The sequence below is a fragment of the Nannobrachium achirus genome, assembly GCF_963921795.1.
Source record: "Nannobrachium achirus genome assembly, chromosome: 24".
NCBI lineage: Eukaryota > Metazoa > Chordata > Actinopteri > Myctophiformes > Myctophidae > Nannobrachium > Nannobrachium achirus.
Genome location: NC_137831.1, coordinates 20,233,989 through 20,261,009, shown reverse-complemented (window position 1 = coordinate 20,261,009; position 27,021 = coordinate 20,233,989). Strand labels below are relative to the sequence as shown.

The 27,021-nt window shown below is 43.8% G+C and overlaps 2 protein-coding genes across 2 annotated transcripts in view; both read right to left on the bottom strand.

Annotated features, from left to right (window-relative positions):
* unc80 (unc-80 homolog (C. elegans)) overlaps positions 1 to 7,192 on the bottom strand; it is a gene marked incomplete at its 3' end in the record, with an annotated part of 166,179 nt that extends 158,987 nt beyond the window's left edge. Inside the window, exons 1-3 of the mRNA XM_080720767.1 lie at positions 6,900 to 7,192; positions 5,890 to 5,938; positions 2,566 to 2,722 (exon numbers count right to left, since the gene is read on the bottom strand). Coding sequence (XP_080576893.1) covers positions 2,566 to 2,722; positions 5,890 to 5,938; positions 6,900 to 6,991 — 298 coding nt within the window. The 5' untranslated portion in view covers positions 6,992 to 7,192. The remainder of the gene's footprint in view (positions 1 to 2,565; positions 2,723 to 5,889; positions 5,939 to 6,899) is intronic.
* A 6,234-nt stretch (positions 7,193 to 13,426) lies between these two features.
* Positions 13,427 to 27,021, bottom strand: part of LOC308280135 (uncharacterized protein) — a gene marked incomplete at its 3' end in the record, with an annotated part of 124,125 nt that continues 110,530 nt past the window's right edge. Inside the window, exons 11-17 of the mRNA XM_080720397.1 lie at positions 26,875 to 26,992; positions 26,203 to 26,271; positions 23,413 to 23,711; positions 18,836 to 18,928; positions 15,574 to 15,655; positions 15,029 to 15,141; positions 13,427 to 13,645 (exon numbers count right to left, since the gene is read on the bottom strand). Of these exons, the coding sequence (XP_080576523.1) occupies positions 13,427 to 13,645; positions 15,029 to 15,141; positions 15,574 to 15,655; positions 18,836 to 18,928; positions 23,413 to 23,711; positions 26,203 to 26,271; positions 26,875 to 26,992 (993 nt within the window). The remainder of the gene's footprint in view (positions 13,646 to 15,028; positions 15,142 to 15,573; positions 15,656 to 18,835; positions 18,929 to 23,412; positions 23,712 to 26,202; positions 26,272 to 26,874; positions 26,993 to 27,021) is intronic.

The following is a 27,021-nucleotide window of genomic DNA, read 5'->3' as shown; positions in this document are numbered from 1 at the left end:
AATTGTAGCCTACTTGTAAATGTACTTAGTAACTTTCTACCACTGCTTGTCATGGGTTAGGAGTTGGCTGACAATTAATGCGGAATTGAGGACTGTTGCTGGAGCGGGGTTGTATGTATTTTATGTACATCTTATTGTACCAGCACTACCTGTGACAGTCTCTATATTTTCACATGTGAATATAATGTCTTCATGTGCATTGACAGTAGGATAATTTGTTGTAGCTCTTTGTTGTGCAACAATAGCCGATGGCTACCACTCATCTCAGTGTGGTATGAAAATCTCCTCACGGGGACTTACTGGTGGAGGTACTACTGTCTGTAGGTCTTCCAACACGCCAAGAGTCATTGCATGGTTACGTTGTGGCAAATCTACGTTACAGCCGCATTTTAGAGTGTTTATAATTGATCTGAAGTCTGGCCATCAATAAACGCCCCGGGGGAAAACATGATTTATGAATGAAATTCAAACGCTCATGATTTATTAAGTGTGCAATAATGTTTAGCTTTCGTTGACTCAATAATTCAGTAAATTCGATTTTAATGACTTGGGTGAAAATGTAAACAAAATGGGCAAAATGTAAACAAAATGCTGAAGTTCATAAATATACAATACTCTGTAAGATTGAAGATATTAATAGACATGTACTGCCCCCGGTATGGTCTTTTAATACCCATTAAAACCTGGAGCAACTTTAACCATTATTTTATGCTTTTTTTTTTTTTTTTTTTTTTTATCCCACGATTTTTGTAACCCATTTTTTCACCCGGTGCCAATTGCCTAAGCTGTGATCCTGGGCTCTACTCTCCCTCTGCCAACCTGGGGAGGGCCCCGAACTGAGCTCATGCTTCCTTCAATGCATGAGGAGTGAGCAGGCCGCTTCTTTTCACCTGACAGGGGGAGCTTCCCCGGTTGGACGTAGCGCGTGGAAGGAACACGTTATTCCAACCAGTTCCATTCCCCTCCATCAGGCGCCCCGGCTGGCCAGGGGGAGGCTTTATAGAGACCAGGATTACTGCATGTTTTTGTGAGGGTATCTACCCTAGGAGACACGGGGAGAACATGCAAACTCCACACAGAAAGGCCCTTTTGCCAACCCCACCTAGGGTGTGGGCACTGATGACGCGGAGGAGGGAACACGCCCCCAGCACCCACAGTGTCCCCCGGCGGGAATCGAACCCAGGACCTTCTAGCTGTGAGGCGACAGCACTACTGACTGCGCCACCGTGCGCCCCTTTATTTTATGCTTTAACTATAAAAAACAGCAGATATACAAGCTCACAGCGCGGCACCGAATGCCGCACTGCAAGCTAATAGATCTGCTATTTTGGAAAAATCTTGATTGCTTTTGCAAATCTTTGAATATCGATTTTTAACACCTGGGGAGCCAAACTCGTTCAGGGACGAGTTATGGCCACTAGGTGTCCCCCTGCCACAGGAAGTTATATCGTCCACAGACGAGGCAACAAACAGTTAACTTTTTGAGACTGCAGCTGCCCTTTGCATGACCTGAGTCCATTACGTCACCCAGTCAGTGAAGGCAGCCCCTCTGGGGAAGACATCACGGAAGGACTTATCATGCTTTACATTCTACTTTGAAACATAAGAACGGCTTTATCTCAGAATGACATGAAAACAGCCCCATGGAAGCAGAGAGCTGATTGTTTTCACGGCGACACTTTACCGCGATTTTACCGCGATTTTTGGATTTTAGTTTCGCGAGCGTTTGTAAACAAATGGATTATCCTCCTCAATCTTCTCTGGACACGCACGTGCACACGCACGAAGCTTGCGAGGCACGTCAAAACAAAGCGTAAGTCAATGGTGGCAGCAGCAACAGCTATAAATGTTATAAACCTTAGCAGCCCATGTGTTAAAAGCAAACATCTGTAACATTAAATAATATTTGCTTCTGGAGAGTCCCTGGAACAACATATTTTGAGATGGGGGTCTGCGACCAAATACATAATACATCATTTTGGGAGTCCTTGACATGAAAAGGTTTGAGAACCACTGATTTAGAAGAAGGATTTAGAAGACATTTATAGAATCGGGTCAAAATATTCAAAGACTTGCACACATTTTCAAAAAATAGCAGATACTCACAGCGCGGAACCGAGTGCCACGGTGAGAGCTTGTAGATCTGCTATTATTTTTTTTTAAGCATGAAATAATGGTTAAAGTACTAATGCATTCCAGGTCTTAATGGGTTGACGTCCTGGAGACAGACACTACATTCATTGTGGAACATTCTAAATATCATCTAAAAGGCATTTGTAAATCGTCGTTGTCGGGTAAAAACCTTGTATGTCCAAAACTGTTCGTTTTGCATTTATCATTTTAAAAAGGATTTAAACTAGTGAAAACAGCCGATCTACAAGCACACAACGCCTCGCGGTGCGAGGCGTTGTGTGCTTGTAGATCGGCTGTTTTCATCACTTTTGTGCGACGGCCTTGTATGATTAAGTAGGGCTTTACTTTGCGAAAGAACATACACATTTGAAACTTGGAGATACGAGGTTTCCACCCGACAACGACGAAATGTAAATGTGCGCGTGTTCTCACCCAGCTTGTTCCTGTTGGACAGGAGAATGGAGGTGCAGTGGAGAACGTGTGGCAGCGCCGCCTGGACCAGCTCCCAGCGAGAGATGCTCTGGATGGCCTCCGACAGGGCTGGGGACAGGCCGTGGAGCTTATTCTCCACCAGCACACGCTCAAAGGACTGGGGAGACAGCCAGAGAGAGAAAGAGAGCGAGAGGAAGACATCAGACAGAAACCAAAAGCCTTGCCTCTGGGAAGCAAAAGGTCCCACATGGCCCCCCGAGCGAGGCTATGCATCTGGGAGCAAACAGTGGCAGCTTTGTTTAGAATTAGATCCAAAGGGATGTCAAGATGCAGGGACGTGCTGGGCCCCGGCTGATTCAGCCCGGGAAAAAAGAGTTGTAGAGGCCCTCATTGCGCGCTATAGAGAGAGATCTCTCTATAGATCTCTCTATAGCGCTGCAGCTGCTACTCAAAGATTTGCCATTTCAGATCATGACAAGTGACAAGCCAGTGGGCCAATGAGTTATATTTCGTCGTTGTCGAGTGGAAACCTTGTATGTCCAAAACCGTTTGTTTTGTATTTATCATTTTAAAAATGATTTAAACTAGTGAAAACAGCCGATCTACAAGCACACAACGCCTCGCACCTGTGCTTGTAGATCTGCTGTTTTCACTACTTTTGTGCAACGGCCTTGTATGATTAAGCAGGGCTTTGCTTTGCGAAAAAATGTACAAATTTGAAACTTGGAGATACAAGGTTTCTGCCTGACAGTGACGAGTTTACTTTGTTGGCCGCCCAGCCCTCAAAATGGAGCGAAGGCCAACATTTTATTTGTATTTTTTTCCTAATGGCCGGCCTGGACCGGCCTGGAATGAACCGGCCGTTCGGGAGTTGTCCCGCTTTTCCCAATGGCCAGCACGTCCCTGTCAAGATGCCATTAATGGGTTTGCGCCCTCCCCCTCCCTTCCCTTTCCCTCTCCCGCAGGCAAGAGGAGGACACCAGACGGGGGGAACTCATTTGCTAAATACGGAATCTAGCGCACCCTTGATTTGCAGGTGTATTAAAGCTGTAATTTGTATGTTTTATTTTCTATCCTGGGGATTCAATCTCATGCCTGCCGCGTTGGGAGAGACCAAACTTCCACCACTCCACACCAGTAGGTGTCCTACCCGACGCCAGTATGTCATTTAGTCTTAAGGTCGTTGCACACTGCTGCGTTTTTTTGGCCGAATATAGGAGCGAATTTCGGAGCACGTAAATAAAGAAATCAACCTCACGTTATGTCAATCACGCTTGCACACTGCCACCCGTTTCGTATTTATTTTCGGACCACTGGGTCCCTTGCTCTCTCTATCTCTCTCTCTCTCTCCTTGCCCTGAAAAACGCATTTCGCAACAAAAAAACGCAGCAGTGTGCAACCAGCTTTAGTCTTAGATCTCTGATTTGTCTTTTAGTCTTAGTGAACAAAATTAACACTGCCCGACACCAGGGTAGTAGAGAGACCAGACCACCTTCTTATGCGCCTGCAAACCTCACTCTACCGCATTATTACCTTATCTGTTCACTAATGCTCCTTCGTCCTCTTTAGTGTCTATCTTGGCTCTGATCTGTTCCATGGCTAGACACTCACCTGTTCATCATCTATTGTGAATGCTCTGGCTGCCCTCCCTGTCTCAGCTGTTCCCTGTTCATGATTAGGGCCTAGGCTATAAGAGGAGCTGCTCTCAGTCAGATTAAACCCAGCACCGAACACCAGCCATGTATTTTTATATATATATATATATATATATATATATATATATATACACACACGTATATATATTCCTGGTTTAGTTGAGTTATGATGGGCTTGGTCGTAACTCGTAAGTATTGTTTGGCGTTTCTTTCTGTGGTTAGTTTAGTCTTGTTTATTTTGTTTTGGTAGGTTATGGGAGTCTGGTGGGACTACGGTCACATAGTGATTGGCTCACCAGACTCCCCTCTTTTTAGTTTCTGGACGATCTTTTTTTGTTCCGTTTGGATTTAGTTAGGTCTCACTTTTTGGGTTTAGTTTTGTTGTTTCTACTACCCTCATAGTTGTTGTAAATAAAGAAACATAACTAGTGTCTGAATTTAAAATAAAATGTGTTGCATTTTGAGACCCGACTTTGTCCTATTATTATGTTATGGCCATTGGTGTTCGAGCCATGTTTAGTGGCCGTAACACACCTCTACTCCTCCAGCTAGGGTTGGGATCCGGAACCGGAGCAACCGGATCCAACATTGAGGAACCGGAATCGGTTCCATCATATTTGGAACCGTTTCTGGAACCGTTTTTTAATCACCCTTTCCAGAGCTGGCATGTGGAATCCATGTCTGCTATGCAATTACAATACCGGTGGCTCTCAAACCTTTAAATCAGGGGTCTTCAACATTTTAAGGCCAAGGACCCCTTAATTGAGAGAGAGGTGAAGCAAGGAGGGACCCCCACAACCTTTTTTCTAGTGTCATCGTTTGACAGCACAATAGTCAGTGTGTTTTGGTTAATGTCAATTTGTGTTTTCGGATATTTAACAAACTTGCGATCTGCTATTTTTTGGCTACAGTTCTCCCAATATGGACGCTAGGGTTCAAGTGGTTAATATAAAAAAAAGAGTAAAAAAAAAGTTTCTATCACACAATGTTGGAGGACCCCCTGTAGTAACTCTGAGGAGACCCCCTGTTAAAGACCCCTGCTTTAAATTAAAGGACCACCATAACTCTGAGAGTGTACAAATGGAACCAAATGGACCCGGAAGGATCCATTTGGCTCCATTTGTACACTCTCAGAGTTACAGACCCGTTAGGGTCCATTTGGAACGCCCTATTGGAATCATTAAAGGGAACCGTTAAGGAATTGGACCCTATAAGGATGCCAACCCCACCTCCAACTACTCCAACCACTGCTACGTCAGAGGGAGGCAGACAGCTAGTGGCTCCAGAGGGTAGAGCGGCCATCTTGGTTCGATCCCTGGCTCCATGTCAAAGTGTATTTGAGCAAGACACTGACTGAACTCCTACCTGCTCCCGATGAGCAGGTTGGGTGGCTTGCACGGTTTCCTCACCATCTTTATTGTGAGTGTGAATGTAAAATTAATACGTTGTAAAGTGCTTTTGAGCAATTCAATGCGCTATAATAGGCCTACTGTATTTAAATGCAGTCTATATAAACCATTCTTTTACTAATAAAAGAATGGTTTCCTGGAGTAATGAGCTCATATTGTACAACATGTTTTATTCATTAAAATAAGGATTGCAGTGTTAAAGTGAAAATGATGACATTTTCTGTCATCACAGACATGGTCATATTATGGATATTACTCACCACACAAGAAGCCTCATACTGTTTTCCCAACTTCGGACGCAAAAATGCACTGAAAAGATACAATCAAAACTAATCAAAACATGCTTAATTGCTGCTTATACGACAAAAGGAACATGCACTTATTGACAAAACAACGAGAACATTAAACAGGGAAATTGTATCTGAATGATCATCTTTATGATGTCAATACAGAACATAATGTAGCCTACAGGAGGACCTATAATGTCTTCTCGTGGAGTGAGTCCTCCTCACTGTGTAGATTAGAAGCAGTCAGACACACACACACACACACACACACACACACACACACACACACACACACACACACACACACACACACACACACACAGCAGCAGCCTGTGCTGTGCTGTCAGTGGCGTCAGTTCAGCAAAAGCTAAGGTATGGCAACGTGACTGGTGTCTTGCACGCGCGCCCTCGCCCTCGTCATGTTGCCATACCTTAGCAACAGACACAATGAAAAGTACATTTTATTATTTCACCTGTAGCCAAGGTATGGCAGCTGCCATAGCTTGCCATGCCCAATTGACGCCTCTGTGTGCTGTGCTGTTGGCCTGGTTACAAGGTAAATGTATGCCTGGCTTACAGGTGTGACATCACAATCTGTGTGCTCAATCTCAACTCGATTCATATTCAAACAACGCACGCACATCATCGTCACATTGCAAAGTCACTGCAGGCGCACACAAATCACTTGGTGGATCCTGCACTGACCGCGGCTTCCGTGTCCAATTCAAACAGTGTCAGTGGGGGACTGACACCCTCAATGACATCGATACAACATGCACGCGTTCAAATCAAACACCGTTTGATTTTGACGCCTAGCTGTGTGTTAAACACGCTTTTTAAGGCGACTCCGGAGTGTGACAGCTGTGTGAAGATGATCCGCTCGTTATTTTCGGCAGTGGCCAAACACCTGTTATCAATATGCACTGAGCACACGCACATGCGCGCACGCACACACACACACACACACACACACACACACTAACCTGGTCTGTCTCCATAAGAACGTCTGGATGGGGAACGGTATTCCCTTGCCACACTCCTGGTCAGAGTCGTCCAGGCTTTTCCGCTTCACCATCTTGACCGACCTTTTTTTTTTCTTGTCCTACCGGTACTGATCGGCGGCGCGGCGGCTGTTGCTGCGTACCCGTCCAGCAGGTGACCACGAGTCGCCCGTCACACCGACTCCACTCATGACATGAGTGCGCTCGGCTCGTGTAAAATGGCTGCAAGTGTCGATCGGTCGCGGGGAGAGAGAGTGTGGGTGGGAGGGAGGGAGAGATAGAGAGTGGGGGGCGAGAGAGAGAGAGAGAGAGAGAGAGAGAGAGAGAGAGAGAGAAGGGGGGGGGGGGTATTCAGCACCACCATCAGTGAACAGCTCCACAGAGTGGTTACACATACAGTGATTTATGATCAGCGGACGGCGGGGCTTAGAGCCGCAGTGAATGCACAGATGTTGGCCTTGACAACCAACCCAACCTGCCTGAGTGATGTGATGCAGACCCACTGGTAGCATGTGATTATTATTAGGCTATGATATATGACACACAGACTGAAGGAAAAACCTGACCGGATCACATGTGAAGGCTGGGAATCTTATATTTCACCATTGGCATCACATCCAGGGGCGTCACAAGGGGAGGAAGTGGGAATGAGTTACTAGGGCCCAAGGTGGAGGGGCCCTAGTAACTTAAGCTGTTGAAAAATAGCAGATAAACAAGCTCACAGCGCGGCATCGAGTGCAGTCGTGAAAATGTGTGCAAATCTTTGAATGTATGTGTTTTTTAAGCGAACATTTGTTACTCAAAATTTGCTTCGGGGGGGGGGGGGGGGGGGGGGTCCCTGGAACTAAATATTTTTAGATGGGGGTCCGTGGCCAAATATCATTTTGGGGGTCTTTGACATGAAAAAGTTTGAGCACCACTGCACTGACATGGAAACATAGGTCTCTTGCACACATTTTCACAATTTTTCAAAAATAGCAGATCTACAAGCTCGCAGCGCGGCACAGATATCTGCTATTTTTCAATAGTTAACATTCATGGGGGGCCCGCAGTGAATCCTTGTACCCAGGGGCCAGAATTTGGTGTGACGCCCCTGATCACATCAACAGGTTGCTTATACTGTAGGCAACCTTAGGCACGGGTGCCAACATTGACACAGGGAAGGGTGACCACTGGCACACTGGCATAGTGTGAGAGAGGTTTAAATATACTGACTAAAGTCCCCTCACATACAAATTACATCCTCCACACAATTCTACATTCATTCAAACTCCTGACTAGTTACTCCATAGGGGGGAAATGTATAGCCTATTGACAATCAAAATCATTTGGGAATATTTTACTTAGATTTGGTGTCATAATTAAACTTAATGTTGATATGGCACACTGACTATCAAGAAAATGAAAACATGGCACTTCATCAAAAAGGTTGCCCTGTTTTATAGCCATAGGCCTATGGACTAGGTAGGTAGGCATACTCGATATTTCTTTATTGTGGACTAAAAATACTGTATATTAGAGATACTGTTATATGAATAAACTGTAAAGCTGCAACCCAGAACTGAAGCTTTTATTATAATACTGTAGCTTGCTATGATCTACACCACATCTGCAGCTGGAGGTGGTCTGCATGGTCTTCTATCTTCCACTCACTGAGAAATGCAGATCCTGGTGTCGGGTAGGACACCTACTGGTTGAAGATAAGTACTACTGCCTGAATCACATAATGTTTGATCTCTCATGAGGTATACCTGGGGTTGGAATCCAGGGCATAAAAGTTAGGATATACAGCTTTAATTGCTCTATACATAGTCTCGCGAGGCCAGACTGTTGCCTCCGCGATTTGGGCAAATGCTCCCGGCATACAGTCTGGCAAACGGTAATAGAAACGATGAGTGCGAGATAAAGCGAATGTGACGCAACCGCTCCCTTGGTGCAGTAGCAATAACATGTCCTACTGGAAGCGTTAAGTCTCCTTTCAATATTTCTGGGGGCGTTATTTTGTCTTTCTCTGGTGTTGTTGGTGTTACCTCCATGATGTTTTCAAACCTTTTCTTAAACTATACACCCATAACAAGAATAGGCCGCTCGAATGACTTTGTCTGAGCTATTGTGTTTCTGTTATGTTTCCAATGGGACTACAGTTCCGTGTAGCAGTTGCTACTTCCGATACTCGCCGTTCGGGAGCTGCCGTTCCAGACTCTATATAGCATTCGGAGATTGTGGAATAGTTGTCTGGCTACGCGAGACTACTCTATACATAACTCTAGGCCAGTAGTCTTTCCCATAGATACTATCTACCAGTGGTGGAAAGTAACTAAGGACATGTACTCAAGTACTGTACTTTTGAGGAATACTTTTACTTTACTTTAATATGAGCATGGCTGCAGCCACCCAGTGATGCTGTTGAGCAGCCTTGAAATGAATGGATAGGGATTTAACATTGTTCCTATAGCTAATATTGGAATGAACTCGCCAAACGCACCGCTCAACTTCACACTGGGTCTGATTTTTTCAAACAAAAAATAAAAATAAAGAATATATCTGTATTAACTCGAGAACAATGACTTCCATTATAGCATACTAACTTTCCAGGAATAGAAAGCCTGCAGTTTCTATTAGCTTGAAAAATATAGTGCCATACTGCCATATTATGCATGAGCATTATTTAGTGAAGTACAATTATAGGCTATACAAAGGTTTAAAATGGGTGAAGTTGTCCTTTTAGCACTTGAACCCCAGCAGCCTTACCCCTTATCTTTTTACTATTTTGAAACACATTTAAAAATAGTTTAAATAGACGATCTACACGCTCCCAATGTGTCGATGTAGATCAGGTGTTGGAAATATTTGAAAAGGTTTTTCAAAATAGTAAAACATGCCAAAAACGTTTAGGCATAAGGGGTAAAGCGACACGCAAAATAGGGCCCTTGGCGTAGACGGGAAAAAAGTGGTCAAAGTACAAATTGTAATTCAAGTCCAGCTCTCTAGAGCAGGGGTTTCAACGTTTTCAGGCCAGGGACCCCTTAGCTGAGAGAGAGATGAAGCGGGGACCCCCACAACATATTGTATAAAATTGTGCTGCAGAAGAAAGATTTTCATAGATTTCTTAGACAGCTTAGTCTTGTTTGACAGCACTGTCATCATGTTGGAGTAATGTGTATTTTCAGACATTTAACCACTTGAACCATCAAATACTTTAGTCTGCTCTTCTTTGACAAAAATAGACGATCTACAAGCTTACAACCTCCTCGCGTTGCGAGGCGTTTTAAGCTTGTAGATCTGCTATTTGTGGGTAATGTTCCACTCAGAATAGGGATGCTAGGGTTCAAGTGGTTAATGTAAAAACACGATCCTATCACGCAAAGATTTGGCGGCCCCCCTGTAGTATCTCTGAGGACCTCGTGTTGAAGACCCCTGCTCTAGAGGGTATATGACTTAAACCCTTAAACTTTAAGTGGATAAAAAAAATGAATACAGTGAACGTTTATTTTTATTTTCTTTATTTCTGTAGGAGCATCTGTCATCAGTATGTTTTTAAACATTGGAAAAATGTGCACAACTACATGGTCTCTTAAATACACTTACACAGGCAGAGAGAGCGAGGGAGGGTTAAGTAGAGCACAGAAACAAACACTGGAGGGGTTAATAACCAACATCAGGGGAGAGAGAGAGAGAGGGTCATTATGGTGACCACAGAATAAGCCAGAACATTTTCTTTTTTTGCAATAATAATAAGTTCCATTCCATTCATTTCTTAAGGTATGATTTCGTCCGTTTCCCCCCTCCCCCCAATAAGGTCACGTATGCACGGTCAAAATGGCCTCACGGCAACAACAGTTACCGTGTGCCCCATAGCTGCTCTTCTGGTGGACTTAGGGCCGGGTATTGTTAAAAATGATCAATAGGCAGGTATACCGGTCGTTCAAAATGGTTCTAAACTAGAACCTTTCACTGAAGGCTTTACAGTACAGTATACGTATATAAGGTGGAATCGGGCGTTCTTTTTACAGTTGAACATCTTTTGGTCGAATTGGATGACGCCCATAAACAATACAAAAACATAACGTCTCCCTTATAGGAGTGCAAGTTTTAATTACTCAAAACCAAGGCCAGTAGAGAAAATGGACCCATGAATTGATAAACTTTCTGTTTATGTATTTTTTTCTTTTTTTTTCAATACCCAGCCCTATTGTGGAATGTTTTCATATAAAGCTCCAGGCGTTCAACTTTGGTCACCCGAGTGACTACAGGCATTTCTGCTCATTCAAGGCTAACAACGGAGAAGCTAAGGGAATGGGGGTTGCTTGTAGCGAATGGGGTTGACTATTAGGCTGTGACAATGGGTGGTACAGTATAGACACCGGAATGCACTCCTCTAGCCAATGTCACTCACACTGAAGACATCTAACTGCAGTATAAGTTCATGATAGCTACATTAGTACAGACCTAATTATTTTTTTCTGTTATTTTTTTATTTTATTTTATTTTTATTTTTTTACCATGCCAACATAATAGCATTGTTGCATTAAAATCAGTGCCCAAATCACCGAACAAGAAGAGCAGCCAATGGTTTGTGGACAAAAAAAACAAAAAACAAATCTATTGGAAAGCTAGCCTTTTAGCATTTGATTCAACATAGCTGCAATGGTCATCCGCATTTAAGTGCTAAGCCAGTGCAGCCACAGGGAACAAAATGGTATCCTTTTTTTTCCTTCTTTCTTTCTATATACTGGTAGATATATAAAGAAAATAAAACTGCAACAGAACACAATTGTCCAACAATTCAGCACATACTTATCAGGAAATCATATGATTAAAAACAAAAGCAAAAAAGAACGCCGCTCATCTAGGAAATATCACATTGTAGCAGACATGCTCAGTACATCATCAGCCATTCTTTTACAATTACAATTACACGCCTTGTTTCTGTAAGTTAAGTCATTCTCTCACTCACACACACACACACACGCACGCACACATGCACACGCACAAGCAAACACACACACACACACTTTAAGATTAGAGTCTAGCGTCTAGTATCTATAGCTCACATTCGGTACCGTATCTTTTGTGATGGACATGTGTCGTGGTTGGTTTTGCTTGTCGTTCTCTTTGAGCGAGTGGAATGTGGTGATGGTTTTCAGACTGTACAATCTCCAAATGGGAAATGCCTCGTTTGACAAACACTTTTAAATCAATCTGCCTGGGATTCTAGGACCTCCCGTTGGCACTTGCGCTAAATCTACACTCGCGTTGCGTGACAGTGTCGCGGGGGCGGAAGATATTTCCGCCACGTGACTCCTGCGCCCAACCACACATAAAAACAGGCTTACCAGGTTATCTAGCATCACTACACAAAAAATAAAAAAAAATAAAAAAACAGTCCAAAGTCAAATGACGTCAAATGAATTACAAAATAAGCAAATCAAATATTGAAGAAAAAAAACGAGCGTATGCCTCTTTTTTTCCCTCCATTTTCTTAAGGGATCGGGAAAGAGAAATGTTAGAATTCAGTCTTTTCGGATCCCTTCCTTCCGGCGGGCTGTGTAGCTTAAAACATTATATCCAGAGATAGAAGAATGGGTAGGATGGTAGCATGGGTAGGGGGGTCGCGGGAGGACTGCTGACGCACGGGACAGTCAACCACCAACTACAAGGACAGGAGAACCAGGGTCATCTGAGGCTGGGGGAGGCTGGGGGAGGTCGAGGGGGGGGGTCAAGCACCTAGAGAGGCTGTGACGGATGCATGGTTGCATGTAGTTGACATTGAAGGGAGAGCGGTGCTGTGTGTGTGTGTGTGTGTGTGTGTGTGTGTGTGTGTGTGTGTGTGTGTGTGTGTGTGTGTGTGTGTGTGTGTGTGTGTGTGTGTGTGTGTGTGTTAGGGCTGTCACAATTATTACATAAGCGTCTAATCATTTTTAGTCAATCGTCATAATCGTTTCCATGTTGAAAAATGTTCATATATTTCAAATAAAAGGCAAAAATAGTGGAAATAGCAGATCTACAAGCTCACAACGCGTCGCATGTAGATCGGCTATTTCCACTATCAATGTTCTTTTTTTTAAGTATAAAGTTGTCAAATGTGTCAGTAAGTTCTTTGTATATTTAGGTCCTTTGTCATATCTGCCATGTGCAACTTCAAAGCCTACAAGCCAAACAGAAATGTAACTGTCAACGACAAAAAACACAATTAAATCGTTAATCGCAATTATTTGAGGGACAATTAATCGTCATGTAAAATGTCATAATCGTGACAGCCCTAGTGTGTGTGTGTGTGTACAGTATGTGTGTGTGTGTGTGTGTGTGTGTGTGTGTGTGTGTGTGTGTGTGTGTGTGTGTGTGTGTGTGTGTGTGTGTGTGAGTGTGTGTTATGGAGGGGTTCATGAGATGAGGCGAGGGGGGATCCAACAGAGGCGTGTTGCTGAGGAGAGAAGAGAAGAGAAGAGAAGAGAAGAGAAGAGAAGAGAAGAGAAGAGAAGAGAAGAGAGGGCCTTCATTCAGGGCCTTCATAAGCCCTGCTTGGCCAGGGCGATGGTGACGTCCTGGGCCAGGGTGGACAGCTGGGGTGACTCCAGTATGTTCATGCTTCCCACCGATGACAGGCGGGTGGGGGACGTGCCCCCGGTCCCGCCCGCCAGCCCGGGGCTCCCGATGTTGACGATCTCGGCGCCGTGGTCCACCCGGGCCTTGGCATCCTCCCGGAACGTCAGCCTGTGGCTCTCGATCTGGAAGGAGGGGGTGGGGGGTGGGGGGAGTTGGCAGCAGTGTTGATTTTGTCGACTAAAATTATGACGAAAAAAATGTGTGTCGACTGCGTTTTTCTCACTGACGAAAACTAAATAAAAACAAATTAAAAGCTAAGCTGTGATGACTAAAACTAAGACTAAATATATTGACAATTTCGTCAACAAAATAAAAACTAGACTTAAACGTTAGGGAGGGACTAGTGGAGAAGAAAGTCATTTTATGTTTGGTTGCTCTCGGGTGTTGCTTGCTGAAAATAGCAGATCTACGACGCGTTGTGAGCTTGTAGATCGGTTATTTTCAGCATGCAACCAAGTGTAAAATCAGTCATTACGATGCCATCAAGGCCTGCCAAAATACATTTTAGTCGACTAAATCAACTGTAGATTTAGTCAACTAAAATCTCATGATATTTAGTTGACTAAAATTAGACTCAAACTAAAACTTTTCTGGAGACTAAATTATGACTAAAACTAAATGATATTTTATTCAAAAGACTATGACTAAAACTAAATCAAAATTTGCTGTCAAAAACAACACTGGTTGGCAGGGACGTGCAGAGAATGGTAAGCCCCTTTTCCACACTACGAGGCGGAACCAGAACTTTCCAGAACCTGGGAACCCATGGGCGGGGCCAGCAGCACTGCTGCTCTTTTTTGGGACCTTCCTGGTTGGGTCTGGTTATATGGAAAACGTAAGCAGAGCTTGGTCCCGGAACGTCACAGGTTCTTGAAAGTTCTTGGTTCTGGAAAGTTCTGGTTCTAGTTCTGGTTTGGCCCTGTAGTGGAAAAAAGGGACTTAAGTGGCTGGGGCTGAAATTTCTAAAAGGGCCTTTTGGTGAAAATATCAAAAATAGCATTTTTCGCCACACTGAACAAAGCATATAATCAAGTCAATACTGGAGATGCGGCGTAACGGCATGGATATCTACACAAAGAGGGCGATTCTTTCAACACAAGATGCTGCATTCAAGGTCAGGAGAGTTTGGAAAAGGCAATTATCTTGAATGCTGCCTTCAGGTATGGCATGGAAATAGGAGGCATTTACATTACTTTCACCATAGTAAAAACTGCATTCATGGTCTGGAGAGGGTACTTTTTACAGACAAGCCCCCTTTGATGTCTATGTGCACGTGCCTGATGGGGTGAGTGTTGATTTTGCCTGCAAATTTTGGTTTAGTTTTAGTCAAAGTTTTGAAACGTTTAAGTTTTAGTCGACTAAATATCATAAGATTTTAGTCGACTGAATCTACAGTTGATTTTGTCGACAAATATACAAATTGCTGAAAATAGTCGATCTACAAGCTCACAACGCGTGTCGCAGCGCAGAGAATTTCAGGATAAAGCGTAACAGAACAGAATTACCATGACATTTCCTCCTGCAGGCACATGGGTAACATTGTCCATGGATCCAATCTTGGGCTGGGCTTTGTCTTTGAAGTCCAGCTTCACACTCTCAATCCGCACTGAGCCGCCCCCTGGTGGACAAGACGCAATGGAACAAAGTCATCATGCAGTGGTGGAAAAGGTATTCACATTCTTTACTTAAGTCAGGGGTCTTCAACATTTTCAGGCCAAGAACCCTTTAGTTGAGAGAGAGATGAAGCAGGGACCCCCACAACCTTTTCATGGATTCCATGTACTGTAGTTTAATCATTTGACAGCACGATCATCAGTGTATTTTGGAGTCATGTCAATATGCGTTTTCAGATATTTAACCACTTGAACCGCCGATACTTAAAGCTGTGAAAAGCCGTCTTTATTATTATATAATAGGTAAACGACTAATCGACTACCAGTGTTTTCAAATAGTTGATCTGTAAAAGATACTAGTTGTGAAAGCCCTATATTTTGAGTATTTCCACATTGCAGTATTGATAGTTATACTTAAAAACGACAGTATCACGTACCTGGTTTATGGCGAATGTTGGACATGGAGCCACATTTGGAGGTGATGTGGCTGACATCAACCTTTTTGGTCTGGATTTGAATCTGCAAACAGTACAGTGAATACATTAGCCATTGTTCAGACAGAGGACCCCTTTTGATGACACCAGATAACGATATAAATGTAATTGGTAAATGGTACATTTATATAGCGCTTTTATCCAAGGCGCTTTAATAAATTGTGCATTACATTCACCCATTCACACATCCATTTATACACAGATGGTGGAGGAAACCATGAAAGGCACATCGGGAGCAATTAGGGGTTCGGTGTCTTGCTCAAGGACACTTTGACACCAACTCTGCGGGAGCCCAGGATTGAACTGGGCCACTCTACCCCTGAGCCACTGCCGCCCCAAATAACATATTTAACCTGATCAACTCTGTTGTACTTCTTGTACGAATAGCAGTAGGTCTGGTATTTTCCCCAGAATGTTTGCCTATTGTGACATAATCAGAATACAGGGGTGGCATAGCTCAGGAGTAGAGAAACCGTTATTAGAGCACGAAGGGTTCCCGAAGGGTTCCCAGTTCGAATCTGGGCTCCCCCTGAGTTAATGTCGAAGGGTCCTTGAGCAAGACTCTGAACCCCTAATTGCTCCCGGTGAGTAGGTTGGTGCCTTGCATGGTTTCCTCCGCCACCGGTGTATGAATGTGTGTATGAATGTGTGTGTGAATGGGTGAATGTAATGCACAACCTATGTAAAGCGCCTTGGATAAAAGCGCTATATAAATGCACCATTTAGGGACACTAGGGTTCATGTGATTAAGCGATATAGCGGCTGAATGAGCTAAATGTGTATAAAACTGCAAGAATGATGACGTTGAAAAACAGAGCAAGAGCACTGCTGCTACAGTAAAGAACCGAAAGAGATGATACAACAGAGTCTGTGAATGTAGGAATAGTGCAATCAATGTATGTCATTAAGCAAGGCCAAGTTCATGGCCTTGTCGGTTCCCTGGAGGTAGGTTAACATGAAACCAAGCACTAGAGAGACACACACACGCGCGCACACACACACACACACACACACACACACACACACACACACACACACACACGTACACACACACACACACACACACACACGTACACACACACACACACACACACACACACACACACAACAAAGAGAAAGTGAGGCAGACATGGGGTGATGCTGCACAGAGCAGGTGTTGCAATTAGAACGCCATTGTCCGTGTGAGTTAAAGGGATATTCCACTTTCAACAGGGAGCAGTGGAAGGCCCTCTCTCCACATACACATCACCCATTGTAACTTCAAACTTCATTTTAACCATGATAGATTCATTAAAAACACCCATTATTTTTTTCTGGTGACTCATAATACCCTCCTAATACGTGAGCAGGCCGTGTTTTTCTTCGATAACTTTTTTCATTTATTTTTAATAATTATTTGGGAAAATTAAAAAATTAAATACAAAAAAAAAATCACACCTGTGTGAACTGAGCGGTGGTTGTGTGTGTGTGTGTGTGTGTGTGTGTGTGTGCGTGTGTGTGTGCGTGTGCGTGTGTGTGTGCGTGTGTGTGTGAGAGAGAGAGAGAGAGAGTATTGCAGTTGATGCTCAGACTAGACTCAAGAGCACCCTCTCTGGTCACTGAGTGGTAGTTCAGGCTACATACACACATACATACATACATACATACATACACGGATACATACACGGATACACACACGGCCATGCTATGGAGCGGTCTACCACCGCTCAAAAATTATTCAAAATAAATGAAAAAAGTTATGGAAAAAACACGGCCTGCTCACATATTAGGAGGGTATTATGAGTCACCAGAAAAAATAATGGGTGTTTTTAATGAATCTATCATGGTTAACTCTTATTGTGCCGATCCCGAACTAGTTCGGCTTTATTTGGACCTTATTAATAATGTTCGGGGTGCCGATCCCGAACTAGTCCGGCTTTTTAAAAAAAAAATAAAAAAAATTAACATTTGGTAACATTTGCATCAAATATCTAAATATTCAATCAAGCTATTTTTTTTTTTTTTTTTTTTTTGGAGCTGTGTGCAGCTCCCTATACGTGGCTGTGTGGGTCTGTGTGTGTGTGTGTCTGTGTGTGTGTGTGTGTGTGTGTATGTAGCCTGACTTCGGCGCGTAACTAGTGCCGCACCATTTACGTCACTCGCGCAATATATACATCAAAATGTGCGGCTCGGCCGGGAATGGTGTTCTATTACCTTTCGTTCCGATCCGCCTTACCATGCCGACGTAATCGGCAAAAAACGACGCTTAATTGTCCCCATTGACTTATAATGGGACAATGCAAGAAATCACTTTCAAGTATTTTTCTCTCGTAAACCATAGGAGCTACAGTTTCAAACCTCGGAGAGGAGATTCATAATGATTTTAAGAATGAATCGAAAAATAATTACATCACTCGGCCTCATGGTGGCGCTATAACGGCCCACTTTACGTTTTGCCCCGTAACTCTTGAACCGTAGATCGGAAAATTAAAATTCTTTTTTCCCTGGATTCCTTGGGTCAAGACGCATCTCCCCATATAGGCCACGCCCATTTGCGCCAGGATAGATTTTCCGCCATCTTGAATTTTCTCCAAAACACACTTTTTGCTCCTTTTCCTACATATTTTCTTCAAAAGTCACAAAAATCGGTACACATGATCTACACACACACACACACACACACACACACACACACACACACACACACACACACACACAAAAATAGCAGGTATACAAGCTCACAGCGCGTTACCGAGTGCCGCACTGCAAGCTTGTAGATCTGCTATTTTTGAAAAAGTCATGAAAATGTGTGCAAATCTTTGAATATAACGTATGTATAACGTTTGTAACTCAAATTTTGCTTCTGGGTGGTAGAACTAAATATTTTGAGATGGGGGTCCGTGGCCAAATTTTGGGGGTCCTTCACATGAAAAGGTTTGAGAACCACTGACATAGTAGTCTCTCAAGAACAGACAAACTGAGCTCCATTTAAGTGAAAAGGACCTTTTCTTTGACAATGGCTGGCCAGATTGCTGACATAGAAATATCTTTTTTTTTTTTCGAAAAATCTTAGAAGGATTCAAAAGACACTGTATCGTATCGATACCGTGAGTCCAATATCGTGTATTGTATTGTATTGTATCGTATCATATCGTATCGTGTAATGAGTGTAAATCGGTAAACCCCTGGCTTCTTGTATGGATGGAATTGTGTGGGTGTTACTCACGTTTCCCCCGCCTGGACTGTGTTGGAGCTTGGTCAGGGAGCCACATTTAGCCTGGACGTGGCTGAAATCCAATTTAACACTGGGAATGAAGACCTGGGGGAGACACAGAATCCTTTTATCCAACTCTATCCAAGTTAATCCCCTCGTATCGGGACCGAGTTCAAAACCATGCCTGCACCAAAAAGCCTAAGCACCTGGATTTGAACCCAGGACTCCTACATGGGAAACCAATCATCTTTTTATTTAAGTTTAACAGCGGTAGAGCAGAGGTGATGATGATGATCACACAGTGTGGCGGAGCGGAGAGTATAGACGTTGGATAATCATCATAATAATAAACATTATAGGCTATTGTCGGCTATTTTCCATAGTAACGAGTGTAGCCTACTAAAGCAGTCATTAAACTCTCAGTAGCCCAACTGTTACAGATGCGACCGGCCAGGGGTGCGTTCCAGAGTATCGAAACGAGGTATCGTTCGTTTTTACGTGAACCGATACCCGATAGTATCGACGCCATGCAATCGATACCATTAAAAGTATCGCAGACGATACCCATCCCTAGTAGGCATGCACACATTTGTGTTTCTATTGTAGCCTTTTGTTTGCTGGTCTAAGAACTGCTCCATTGGGATTAAGAGCCAAGGAGAAACTAAGGGAGGAAGGGGAAATGAGGAGGAGGAGGAGGACTTGAAGAAGACGAGTGGGAGGAAACCTCACGACAAGTTGAAGTCTCACGTCACCCACTGTGACCTGAATTCACTCGTCAGCGCTTCTTACCACACGCGCACGGACACACGCACACACACACAGTGGCATGAACATTCACATTTCACACACACACCATGTAATTCCACCCATTTTATGCTCAGAATCCTATTCTACCCTGCCTCTCCTACAGCTGCCCATAGCAAGGTCATCCAATGACAAAAACCAGCACAGAATGACAGCCGGAGTAGAAGTCGAGAAAAACTAAACTAAACAAATAAAATAAAGTGATCTTGGGAAAAAGTGAAACATTCACATGTTTCTCATTCCTAAATTAAGTATTCATTTGGCCTTTTAGTAGCTTCACAATAACGATTGTCGTCCCGTCCCTAGTCCAAAGCATGTTTCACAATATCACCACTTGCTTTCATCCATTCAATGTGATATCAGTTTAACGTGTCATATATAAAATATTTTGCAATTCATCATAAAAGACGTATACTGTATATAGGGCATAAGAGGCAGGTTAACAAGTCTGAAAAACAGAAGTGTGTGCATGTGCATGTGCATGTTTGCGTGTGTGGGTGCATGCATGCGCATATGAGGGGGGGTCTGAGCTTCTGTCTGATGTAAGATGGGGTGCTCCGAGGGGGAGGGAAAAAAACCTTGGGAACCATGGCACTGATCTATGCCAGTGGTTCTCAACCTTTTCAGGCCGCGACCCCCAAAATAATCAGATTTTAACTGGGTCACTGCATTGCGAAGCGTTGTGAACATGTAGATCGTCTCTTTTCACAATTTCTGTCTCTAATATTTGACATTTTGACCAATGTTTAATTTGTCCCGACCCACAGGTTGAGAACCACTGATCTATGCAACAGAGTAGCCTGGTCAGTGGGACAGTTCAGAAAAAGCTAAGGTAGGGCAACATGACTGGTGTCTTGCACGCGTGCCTTCGTGCGCGTGCAAGACACCAGTCATGTTGCCATACCTTAGCAACAGGCATGATATATTTATTTTAAGAAGTAGTACATATAATATATAATTATAATACCTTGTTAAAGTGACCATTTTGTTAAATTTTGCATTTGTAGTTATTTTACTGTAATTTACCAACATAATAACCTGCACAGATAGACAAAGAGACATTCATGGATTCATATTTAGAACTAACTTTTATCTTCCCCCCTGGACCCAGGGTATGGCAGCTGCATACCCCTGCCATACCCAATTGACGCCCCTGAGCCTGGTACAAATAACAGACCGTGTCTCACATTTCCTGTAAAGAGGACACAAAACAGCGGAATTACGACTGCCGACATCCTCGCCCGGAGACCAGCGAGGTTAATGACAAGTCTGACCTTTGCAGGCGACATGAAACATTAAGACTGTCTGCTGCCTTTGGTTATGTGATTAACAGTTCAGAACGGGTACACATTATTGTGTCTCATTATTTTATGCTTTAACTATTGAAAAATAGCAGATATACAAGCTCACAGCGCGGCACCGAGTGCCGCGCTGCGAGCTTGTAGATCTGCTATTTTTGAAAAATCGTGAAAATTAGAATTTTGACACGATTCTGTAAGTGTCTTTTGAATCCTTCTAAGGTTTTTTGAAAAACATCTATGTTTCTATATGTCAGCAATCTGGCCAGCCATCGTCAAAGAAAAGGTATTTTTCACTTAACTGGAGCTCAGTTAGTCTGTTCTTGAGAGACTACTATGTCAGTGGTTCTCAAACCTTTTCATGTGAAGGACCCCCAAAATGATATGTATTTGGCCACGGACCCCATCTCAAAATATCTAGTTCCAGGGACCATGTTCCATGTGTACCCGTTCTAAATGGGTAAGACTGTCTGCTGCCTTTGGTTATGTGATTAACAGTTCATATAGTCTAATAGTGCACCATATTAGGCCTGACAGAAAAGACTCAAATGAATAAAGAGGACCCAGCGGTTAATTCTGGCTGGCTGGACCGAGATTAGTGTTGGCTATCGATGCAACTACAGCATGAAGAGACGTGCCTTGTTAATGCACCGACATTCTACAGTAGTGGGATCTGCTGTGGTTGTGGTTGTCAACCCATATCCTGATGTTTATATCACTCGGGTAAGTGATATTGTTTGGTTAAAACACTATATTGTGTTTGTAATCATTGATTGCTGTAGAGCAAGGGTCTTCAACAGGGGGTCCTCAGAGTTACCACAGGGGGTCCTCCAAATCTTTGTGTGATAGAAGCTTTTTTTTCTCCTTTTTTATATTAACCACTTGAACCCTATAGCGTCCATATTCTGAGAACTTTAGCCAAAAATTGCAGATCTACAAGCTCACAACGCTATCGCGCTGCGAGGCGTTGTGAGCTTGTAGATTGGCTATTTTCGGCAAAGAGCTTTGGTGTAGAGGGGGAAAAGAGCAGACTAAGTACAGGGTGAACGTATTGACGGTACAAGTGGTTAAATACAAACGCAAATTGACATGAATCCAAAATAACACTGATGATCGTGCTGTCAAACAATGAAACTATATGGAATCTATGTGGGGGTCCCTGCTTCATCCTTCTCTTAACTAAGGGGTCCTTGGCCTGAAAACGTTGAAGACCCCTGCTGTAGAGCGTTGGTACAGTAACAGGGCTCGTCCACAGAGTTAAGGGTTACCATGGAAACCGGGCAACGGACGCTTGCAAAGGGTGCTGGTGAAAGAAAAAAAAAAACGGCATACGTCATGGCGCAACGCAGCCAGTAGCAACGTGGAGCGTCTATTCTCCATTGACTCCTATTCCATGCTGTAACATAAAAACGGCTGTATCTCCAAATAAGGTGCAAATAACGTTGTAAAGGCCGAGAGCCGCTCTTTTTCACGGCTACACTCATCCGTGATGGTAGTCCCCGGTTAGGATTTTAGTTTTGTGACCGTTTGTAAACAAACAGACCGACTTCCTAGAATCGTCAGATTACACACACATGCACACACACGAAGGCTTCCGGGGCTCTTCAAAATAAAGCGTAAGTGAATGGGGGCAGCCAGTGTAAATATATTTTCAGGTGGATGGCCACAGTTCAGCTGATCTCAGGAGAGATCATCTTAAATTGTATAGTGTTCCAGTTCAGATTTTGTCAGCTTATTTCTTATTTGCGTCATCACTCCCAAATTCCCTTGTTTTTTAAGGGGTCATTTGGAATCCCCAAGGAACCACGAGGGTCCCTGGACCACAATTTGAGACCCACTGGTGTAGCAGAGTGTTTCCAGCATGCACAATGCACAACAACAGACTCTGTCTGACCAGAATGGAACAGAGCCTTCTTTAGTATCATTAGTAGCACCAGCGAAAGAAGTGAGAAGAGACACCCCGACTTCTGACCAAAATGGCTGCTGCGCACAGGGGCGTCAATTGGGTATGGCAGGGGTATGCAGCTGCCATACCCTGGGTCCAGGGGGGAATATAAAAGTTACTTTTAAATATAAATCCATGAATGTCTCTTTGTCTATCTGTTCTGGTTATTGTGTTGTTAAATTACAGTAAAATAACTACAAATGCAAAATTTCACAAAATGGTCACTTGACAAAATGGTATATTCCCAGGTCAGCTGCACAGGTGCAATGCATTATTGTTAATTGTGGCACGTTTACTAACAAGCCAAGTTTAACTGCACTTGAACAACCATTTCAGGCTGCCATATCCAGCCCAAGAAACCGTAGAAACAGGGGAAAATTTAAATGTACTGTATCATGCCTGTTGCTAAAGTATGGCAACATGACTGGTGTCTTTACCAGTCATGTTGCCATACCGTAGCTTTTTCTGAACTGACGCCACTGGCTGCGCAAGTGCGCATATAGCCTTTCGCAAAGTTCAAGCCCGCCCACCACTGATTTTACCTGCCCTCCCTTCGGCTGGTGCTTCAGGTTGGAGGTGGAGCCTATCTTGGACTTGACGTTGGTGAGGTCGGGCAGGGGCTGGTTGAGCACCTTCAGCTGCCTCTGGACGGAGGAGGGCGACTTGGGCGGCGTGCGGATCACGGCGATCTTCCTCTCCTGCGGCAGGCTGAAGGACTTGGGCGTGTGGCTGCCGGGGGTGCGCGAGCCGGGCGTGCGGCAGGCGTAGCTGGGCGGCGAGCCGGGGGTGACCGCCGAGGAGCCCGGGGTGGACGCCCCGCTGCGCGTCGCCCGCGGGCGGTCTGTACCTGAGAGAGAGAGAGAGAGAGAGAGAGAGAGAGAGAGAGAGAGAGAGAGGGGGAGAGGGAGAGAGAGAGAGAAGAAAGATGAACATCGATGGAGCGAGGGAGAGAGAGATACATCCACAGAGCACTACATAGATGGAGAGAGAGAGGAGAGGGAGAGAGAGAGACATCCACAGAGCACTACATAGATGGAGAGAGAGAGGAGAGGGAGAGAGAGAGACATCCACAGAGCACTACATAGATGGAGAGAGAGAGGAGAGGGAGAGAGAGACATCCACAGAGCACTACATAGATGGAGAGAGAGAGGAGAGGGAGAGAGAGATACATCCACAGAGCACTACATAGATGGAGAGAGAGAGGAGAGGGAGAGAGAGAGACATCCACAGAGCACTACATAGATGGAGAGAGAGAGGAGAGGGAGAGAGAGAGACATCCACAGAGCACTACATAGATGGAGAGAGAGAGGAGAGGGAGAGAGAGAGACATCCACAGAGCACTACATAGATGGAGAGAGAGAGAAGAGGGAGAGAGAGAGACATCCACAGAGCAGTACATAGATGGAGAGAGAGAGGAGAGGGAGAGAGAGAGACATCCACAGAGCACTACATAGATGGAGAGAGAGAGGAGAGGGAGAGAGAGAGACATCCACAGAGCACTACATAGATGGAGAGAGAGAGAAGAGGGAGAGAGAGAGACATCCACAGAGCAGTACATAGATGGAGAGAGAGAGGAGAGGGAGAGAGAGACATCCACAGAGCATTACATAGATGGAGAGAGAGAGGAGAGGGAGAGAGAGAGACATCCACAGAGCATTACATAGATGGAGAGAGAGAGGAGAGGGAGAGAGAGACATCCACAGAGCAGTACATACAGTAGATGGAGAGAGAGAATGAAGAGAGATACAGGCACAACACCACTACTATAGCGCTCACGGTAGCGAGCCACATTAAACTGATGACCCTGCCCATCCTGATGACATCACACAAACACGACAGTTAAAACGGAACGAGTAGCGTTAAAGCCGCAATCCAAACTTTTTTTTTTAATACTGTATATTCTTTACAGTCCAAACTTATTTTAGTTAAAGGAGCTATAGTCAACTTTTTCTTGACAAACGGATGCTAAAATAAAAATAATGTTTCGAAAATATTTTATAAAAAAATAAGCTTCATGTATGTGTTTCTATTCAAAAATTACCACAAAAAGCGTAAAATAATGATAAAATAATAATTTTGGCCATTGTCAGACCAACGCTTTGTTTACATTCTAATCTATTGTCTATTGTCTATAGACTAGGATGTAAACAAAGTGACGGCCCTACAATGAAAAAGTTGACTATAGCTCCTTTAAGAGAATGTTGCTGTAAATTGGCAGTGAACGTTAATACAATACAACTAGCACATCTGCAGTGGGTGGAGGTGGTCTCCCTGCTCTTCCACTGAGAAATATAGAACCCTGAAGCAGCATTATGGAAATCTCACGTGCTACATTCTGCAATTACCCCGCTCTGTCAGATTGAGGCTTTAAGGACACACACTGAGAGACATTGAGGGTTGTTGTCGGGACAGCAGAGATGAAACCAGTGACATCACAGCTTCCTGGACCTTGTTTAATTTTTATCAACAACTAACGAATGAATGGATGAGTGAATGAATCAGTTAAGGTTAGTTAAATGAAATACATGCAACACTACAGTGCACACTACCATCGTCTTTTAGGACACAATGAAAATCTAACACACGGTTAAATTCACAGTCAAAATCCTCTGTGTGCATTTAACTCTTGAGAGTGTACCCTTAAGGGTCCATTTGTTAGCTTACAATCGAACACTCCCAGAGTTAAAGGAACACTCGAGGAGTGCAGTTAATGTGGTGACATGGATTTAATACGGTGGGTGGTTCTTTAAATTATTGAATGCTTTAACCAGTGAAAATAGCAGATATATACAAGCTCACAGCGCGGCACCGAGTGCCGCGCTGCGAGCTTGTAGATCTGCTGTTTTTGAAAAAAGTCGTGAAAATTTGTGCAAATCTTTGAATATTTGTCTTTTTAAAGCGAACGTTTGTAACTCAAATTTTGCTTCTGGGTGGTCCCTGGAACTAAATATTTTGAGATGGGGGTCCGTGGCCAAATAAATATCATTTTGGGGGTCCTTCACATGAAAAAGTTTGAGCACCACTGACATAGCAGTCTCTCAAGAACAGACTAACTGAGCTCCAGTTAAGTGAAAAGGACCTTTTCTTTGACGATGGCTGGCCAGATTGCTGACATAGAAACATAGGTTTTTCAAAAAAACCTTAGAATGATTCAAAAGACACTTAAAGAATCGGGTCAAAATTTCACGATTTTTCAAAAATAGCAGACCTACAAGCTCGCAGCGCGCTGTGAGCTTGTAGATCTGCTATTTTTCAATAGTTAAAGCATAAAATAACGATACACAATACTGTGTACCCGTTCTGAATGGGTTAAAAAAAAGGATCTGGTGCACAGGAGCTTCTACCTGCCATACTAGGGGCTCTTCCAGACCTGCTCTCCCTCGAGCCCTCAGTACGAATCGCTAAGCGGGACGGGCAAAAGAAAAGGAGGAAAAGGAATTGAGGTAGAAGCAGCAGAGGAGGGGGAATGAGGAGTTACTGTAGCAGCTGCTGGACTGAGCAAAACCAAACCAAGCAGAGCATCAGTTCAGGTATTAGCCAAGCATGAGAGACTAATCAAGGCCTTATATTTTGGGGTAAATGGCCGGCACCTGCTGTTCAAGGTTGAAACAAGGGAAGCAAATACAATAGAAATGTGTTTTTATACATTTTGTTTTTATTATATCGTCACCGTCGGGCAGAAACCTCGTATCTCCAAGTTTCAAATTTGTAATTTTTTTTCGCAAAGCAAAGCCTGCTTCATCATACAAGATGTAGTGAACCGCGAGGCGTTGTGTGCTTGTATATCGGCTGTTTTCACTCATTTAAATCATTTTTAAAATGATAAATACAAAACAAACAGTTTTGGACATACAAGGTTTCCACCGGACAACGACGATATGAAATGATGTGTTATTACTTAACATTGTACCATCCATCTAAAGACTTACCAAGGCATCTGCATCAAACTTTTTGTGCACGGCTGTAGAGGTGGGTGTGTGTGTGTGTGTGTGTGGGTGGCTTACAGGTAGGCCTGCGGGGGGTGCTGTTTTCTTCCTGTTCGGCAGCAGGGATGTGGCGGGTCAGAGACTTGGCTGGCCTGGGCAGAGATGACCTCTTCTCTGGGCTGCGATAGGTTCCCTCCTGAAGACACACGCACATATGCGCACGCA